The sequence below is a fragment of the Halyomorpha halys genome, unplaced genomic scaffold, assembly GCF_000696795.3.
Source record: "Halyomorpha halys isolate HHAL.00 unplaced genomic scaffold, Hhal_1.1 Scaffold177.1, whole genome shotgun sequence".
NCBI classification, from domain to species: Eukaryota; Metazoa; Arthropoda; class Insecta; order Hemiptera; family Pentatomidae; genus Halyomorpha; species Halyomorpha halys.
This window is the reverse complement of record NW_027114700.1, coordinates 450,007-456,741: the sequence shown is the minus strand read 5'-3', so window position 1 is coordinate 456,741 and position 6,735 is coordinate 450,007. Positions and strand designations below refer to the sequence as shown.

At 28.4% G+C, this 6,735-nt stretch overlaps 1 protein-coding gene across 1 annotated transcript; it reads left to right on the top strand.

Moving 5' to 3' along the window:
* The first annotated feature begins 615 nt into the window (after positions 1-615).
* Positions 616-6,347, top strand: LOC106679127 (BCL-6 corepressor-like protein 1). Its single transcript, XM_014418093.2, has 4 exons — positions 616-692; positions 3,910-4,103; positions 5,671-6,009; positions 6,185-6,347. The coding sequence occupies exons 1-3, from the start codon at positions 678-680 to the stop codon at positions 5,999-6,001; spliced, it is 540 nt and encodes a 179-aa protein (XP_014273579.2). The 5' UTR covers positions 616-677; the 3' UTR covers positions 6,002-6,009; positions 6,185-6,347.
* Positions 6,348-6,735: the final 388 nt, after the last annotated feature.

Here is a 6,735-nt window from a genome sequence, read left to right as displayed (position 1 = left end):
AGAAAGGTTTAGGGGGAGTTAAAATAGAGAATAAAAGGTGTTGTACTAAGTAAAAAAAAAAAAAAAAATGAAATATAGAAAAACAAATATTGAAATGGAAAAAATGGAGATCTTATATGTTTCAAATATTACATAATAAATTTTGCAGTATGTTGTGTAAGTAACAACTCAGTATATTTGAGTAGTATCTTTATGAAAATAAATTATTTCACTCATGTTTATATACTACAAAAAACTCATTAATGGAAAAGAAAAAAACAAACATCCAGTGACAAGATTTAAAAACAAGGTAACATAATCTTGTATGAATACAAAAATAATTGTAATAATGATAATACTTCTATATATGTTAATCTATAAAATAACCTATTACCTAAAAGCTTTTATACACTGAACATAGAGGATAATAAACTCTATTTTATTCCAATGTTATAACAATCATTATTATCTATTTTAATGAACTCTAAAATTATTGTAAATTTGTTTTGTAATGATAAATATTATCACAATATGATTTAATAATTTTGGGCAAATGATGTTTTTTTACAAGAGTACTCAACATTTTTCGAACTCAAAAAGGAGGAGGGGCAGGTATGGTAGGAGAAAGCGTAAGGTACTATATATATGTGAGAAGCAGTCCAACTCGTCACTACTGTATCGTCTTAGCGACTCTCAAGATGTTTTTATTTGTGGTAAGTAAGAGAAAAATAAATAATAGATACCTGTAAGTGATATATCGATTAGAGGATGGATACTTTAACAATGCAAGACAAGTTCCTATTAGTGAAATTTATAGTAGCTTTTCAAAAATGTTCTTTCTAAAAATAGAGAGGATCATTAACACGACAGAAGTTCTAATCAGGGAATTTATGATATGTCTTTACCACAAAATGGTACATTAGTGCCAATTAATGAGACGGAAAATTAAAAATCCAAGTATTTTCTCATCATTTAATATTATATAGATTTTTTATTCCACTAGCCTTTGCGAGTGAAGCTTCCAATAAATAGTTTTCACCCTAGAATCGTATCGTTGAGTAAACGTTTCCTCCTCCACCGCTAGAACGTGGAATGGCTGAGCGGCCCTCAACTTAATTGTTTACCCAAAGCTATGATAGCAAATCTTCAGCATTATCAAGGTAAAATATCGTGCAAATAACTAATTAGCGGTAGTTAACTTTAACTTATTTGTGGAATAAAGTAATTGTACCTATAATGATTACTTAACCAATAATGGTTTATTGCGGAAAAATATTAAAAATAGTCCAAGACATTAGGTTCCACTAAACCTGTGAGGGTATGAATCTAAACCCATCTAGTAATTTGGTTCCAAAGAGATAGAACCAACAGTTTGCACATGTGGATAGGCTGGTATTTACTTCGAATATTCCAGTTTAGCTATCTAGAGGCATGGTATTTTGGTGATTAATTAATGGGGTGGGAGAGAAGGTGGTAATTTCCTTCTAATTCTAATGGTTAAGTGTTTTTTTTTTTATTCAATTGACTTGAAATAATAATAATTAGACATAAATTTAGCATTTTATTTGTAAGATTTTTTTTTTAATAATCGAAAAATTAAATTTTCTGATGAATTTAATTGAAATGTAAAACATTTTGTAAGAAGCAGTACAACTTTTTTTGCTAATATGTCTATATATATTCATTTATGAAACAATTTTTAAATATACCTGAAATAAGATACTTTAGATGTTAATTTTTTTTTTTTTAATTTGTTGTATGCAGTGTAATTCAGTAATCTGAACTAATTGTTGCAAGGGGCTGTTCAGATGAAAGAAATAAAGAAAAATGGTGTACAAAAATTCAACAATCTGAATTTATATGACTATTTTTGTTTATTTAATTTTTTTTTTAATTTGACAGTTTGAAGTTTTAAAAAAATACTTATTTAAAGAAGTAATTTTTTTTTTTTTTTTTTTCGACAGATGCTATGCGTCTTATAACATAGCTGTTCATTGGCCGTATTTTGGGCGGCTGCATTTTTTGTTTTCTTTCACATCCCCAGTAATGCTAAAAGATGTTTTAGTTTGTTAAAATTATAAGATTGTTCATTTATAAGTGAAAAAAGTATGAATAAAAAAAAAAATTCTCTTAAAACGTGTTAAATAAATAAATTAACCTACCAAATTTCTATACTACTACTAATTTACATAATAAAATAATTTATACGATAGATATTATGTATTTCTAATTCCAACAAAATGTATTATGAACACTTGATAGGAAGTAGATTACCCACTCTAAACTGTAAAAATTTCCATGGTGATTACAATAACTTGCCTATAGATCGGGAGGTTAAAAATGTCCATTACACATATGCACTTATATTTGAGAACAAAAATGTTATTGCATGCTGAGTTTTCTCAAAAAATAACTAAATATATTAACATTAGTTGGTTTACTGCAGTATTTGGAGTACAGAAGTTCGAATTACTGAGATTACAGTGCATTTTGAAATATACTTTTTTGTTTAAATTATGAAATCGAAAATTCTAGATTATAACTTTACATTACTCCCCAAAACTTCAAATAATATTTGCAAGGAGAGTTTATCCCCTCGACCTTTTTGAAGGATAATCATAGTTTTAAGGAATCCTGGACTTCCCCTTCCTTTTGATGTATATTCTATACCTCCCAAATCTTCAACTAGCCCCCACCTTGACAAAGGAGGTCCCACTAGATCATACCCCTCAGGCCCCTGCAACTTCTAGATCCTCTACAATCCATGTATATAATAAAAAATGTATTTCAAATTCAAACAAAATTTGAATAACCTAAAACCTGTAATAAATTATGACAAAATAATTAATTGTAGTTTACTGTTAAGAAATAAAATCATTAGCTTCAGAGTGGACTACATTGCAGTACCATGAATAACGTTTTGAAACTGTTAGTCTGAAATGGAAAAGCATTATTTTTCCATTTCAGACAAACAGTTTCAATTTTTACATCGGTTTTTATTATACTAGGTTTAGTTAATATTTTGGACAAAGATCATCAAGTAAGCTTCTGAGTAGAAATTCATAATTTTGTTTTTTATTCTATGATAATGTCATATACTGATACCCAGTATTTCTACCTTCCAGTGATCTATGCCATTCCAGTAACCTTCTGTCTGACTTCATCCTGCCTTTATAATTCATATTTTACAATTGAAACCAGGCTTAATATGAATATCAAGACATCATTTTGCCTTTTTTATCTCCAACTGCTGATCAATAGATTTTCATCATTTTGTCAGAATCAGAATATCCAAATTTGATTTTAAGAACTTTGTTGTAATAAATGTAGGATGATATAGATGGCAATCAAAACCTTATACCTCTGAAATGAACTAATTTGAGTTGCTTTTCTTTAGATATCCTTTGATTAATCATACTTTTTACTATCCAATATGTCAAGTCATCATTCCCTTAAGCTACTGTAAGGGAGATGATCAGGGCTGTGGCCAAGAAAGAAGCAAAAATAGGAATTAACTATTTATTTATCATATTTTATTTTCTGACATTTCGATCTACATTGTAGGTCTTTATCAGGGCTGTAGGTGGAAATGTGAACAGGAGACTCCTCAACATAAGTAGAAAAATTAGCAGAAAATAAATAAATTATTGATTACTAATTTTTTCTTCTTTTTTGACTGCCGCCCTCTCCATACATACATTATATTACTTGTCAATAATATAATCCTGCCTATTTTGAAATTGTTTGATACTTACTAAAAAATTGAATACAAAATGGCTAATTATAAAGCTGGGAATACTTTATAGCCAAAGGTCTAAAGAGAATTGTCGAAAAATAGATGAACTCAAATTATGTTACTTCAGAAAACATCATTCTGTGTATCTATCTTTATTCTGTAAATAAAAGAGTTTTTGTTGTTTGTTAAAATAGCTGCTGCCTTTGCTAGCCATTGGAGTTGTCTGCGAGAGCGATCAGCAGAAGAGTGTGTCCGAGGAGCGAGGAGTGAAGAGGAGCGCTGATCCTGGTATTGTGGCAGGCCAAGTTGGTTATGCTGGCCTCTCTTCTATAGGTACCGGGGCAGCCCTGATCGGAGATGGTGGAGTTGCTGCAGTACCTGCTGTTGGGTGTGTAGTTTTCTATTCTGACTAAAATCAAGCCTTTGAGCAAAAAAGAGAAAAGAAAAATAAGTGAGAAATTTTTATGGTAAAGCAATTATTTCCATTTTATTCTGATGACCATTTTATCTTCTGAAGGTTATTTGATTGATGAAGTTGGAGATAATATTTTATTAATTCACCAATTTATTTATAAAAGAGAGCATAGATTGAGTTTGTCTTCTCGATGATTGTCCATAATCTGTTTTTATAAGCTTCAATGAAAAACACTAATAAACCCATAAGAAAGTAATATATTGATGGCATACTTCACAATACTGCAAAGTACATTTTCCCTAACTTTACAAAAAATACCATTAAAGGTTCTCTTTTTTAAGAAAATTAATTGAAAAGTTGTAATTTTATTGTTTGTAAAGCTAGAGGAAATATACTTTGTATCATTGTGATTTAAGCAATTAATATAGTGTCTCACAGAATATAAGTGAGATAAAAAGTGGCGAGGGTTTCCCATCCCTTAATATAATTGTAATATTGATAGTGACTCATAACAACATAATCATTCGAGTAGAGTTAGGAACTTAATATTGGAGATAAGAAATGTTTAGAATTTAATTAGATCAATCTTAAAACATTGAAACATTTGTGCAGCATTAGAAAAAAAACAACATCCGGCACTTATTTATTATGTGTAAGCAAGAATGAACAAAAACTCTTTTTAGATTAAGGAATATTCTTGATAAATTATCTGAAATATAAACTGGCCTCAGACTGTTTTTTGAAGTGGCAACAAGCTGACTGGTAGTAACTGGTTAAAAATTAAAAGCAAATATCCCTTTCACCTGAAAAACATTATTTGTACTGTAAATATTTTAGTAAATACCCTATTAAAGCAAATTATTTGAAATATAGCAAAATCATTCATTACAATTAAAAAGCAGGATTACTACAATTTAAAATATTAATACCACTCCCTTCTGGTATTTGCAACTACACTGAAAAAAAGATAAAAATGATTTAGGATCAAGAGCGACTTATAGTCAACAACCTTAAAACAAAAGTATTGAATGAAAATCAGATAAAAATATTTATATATATGAATATGAATCTCAGTTGCATTTCTTATTCGTCAAAAAAATTCCCATTTTTCACAATGGTAAACAGTATAAAGTTTCAGAAGCAAATTATGTACTAAAAATTAAAATTAGAAATAGTAATATTACAAACATGTAATTAATTATATTATAAAGTCAATGGTCGTTTAGAGACCTAGTTAGACAACTGCAACTACCTACATTCATCAATTTCAATCAAGTCATTATTAAATTCATATTATTTTCCAAATCAATTTACATTTGACATCAATTTCATGCTTTTGTACTCATGTTGTAATAAATTATAATAAATTGTAATAAATTATAACAAGTGATTAATTATTTAATTATAATAATATTAATTATTTAACAACTAATTGATTTTGATTTAAAAAGTAAATAGTTAATAGGATATATTATACAATCTTATTCCAATGTAGAATATTATTCAAAACAAAGCAAAGCATATTTTACATTTGTTTCAGAGGTAGGCTTGTTTCCCAATTGGTTGAAGTACAAAACACTGTTGGAGTCCCAGCACCAGTGCCCATAGCTCATCCAGTACCAGTTGGACTTCCAGTTCCTGTTTCACATCCTTTACCAATAAAAGTACCTGTACCTGTACCAGTCGTCCAAACTGTTGAAGTGCCATATGAGAAAGTGGTTCCCTATCCTGTAATAAGGCGGGTTCCTGTTGAAGTAGTAAGGAAAATCCCAGTTCCGGTACCTGATCCTTACCCAGTAAAGGTTCCTGTTTACCAGACCAAACATATATACTACTCAGTTAGGCCCAAATATCACCACCACGGCTGGTAAAATAGAAGGTGAGTTGAATTATATATTAATTTTTTAAATCTAATTTTCTATAATAATTCCATGCTTAAGTTTCAAAAGTATCAGTTAGTTAATAATAGATTAAACAAATTATTAAGTCAGTGTTTAAGTATTAAGAAATTCATTTTAAAGTTTTTAATTTTCTTTTTTTTTTTTTTTTTGCAGGTCAATGCAGATTTCAAAAAATCTAGTCACTCTGAAGTGACCTTCATAAGTGTACAAATTACTCATATTATAGTATATCAGTATTATATTTTTTATTTTATATATAACTAATAAATGTTCATATAAAAAAAATATTTTGTTATATTTATTTTCTTGGTCATCATTTTAAATTTTAGTAATCACATGGAAAATAGATATGAAAATTAGACCTAAAAAGTTAAACTGTCCTTACATGGCTTATTATGTAACATTGGAATGTAAAGAATTCACGTAAAATGTATGAAGGATTAAAAAAATAGAATTAATTGAAAAATAATTGAATAAGAATCTTGAAACATGAGAAAAGTAATGTTACAATAAATAAAGAAATAATAGAACAAAAATAGTGATCGTAAATAGGAGATGTACAGTGATAAAATAAACAGAATGTGATATAATGTAGAAAAGAATTATAAAGTGAACAGCATAGATAAAAATAATAAGAAATAAAACAACTATGACAAATAGTATATAATAATGGGTGTCAGCAATAATTAAGACATAGAATAAGA

Bases quoted from the DNA above. Each gene is read 5' to 3' on its own strand.
- LOC106679127 (XM_014418093.2), top strand. The intron at 4,104-5,670 runs GTGTGTAGTTTT...CATTTGTTTCAG, and splicing joins GCTGCAGTACCTGCTGTTGG to AGGTAGGCTTGTTTCCCAAT.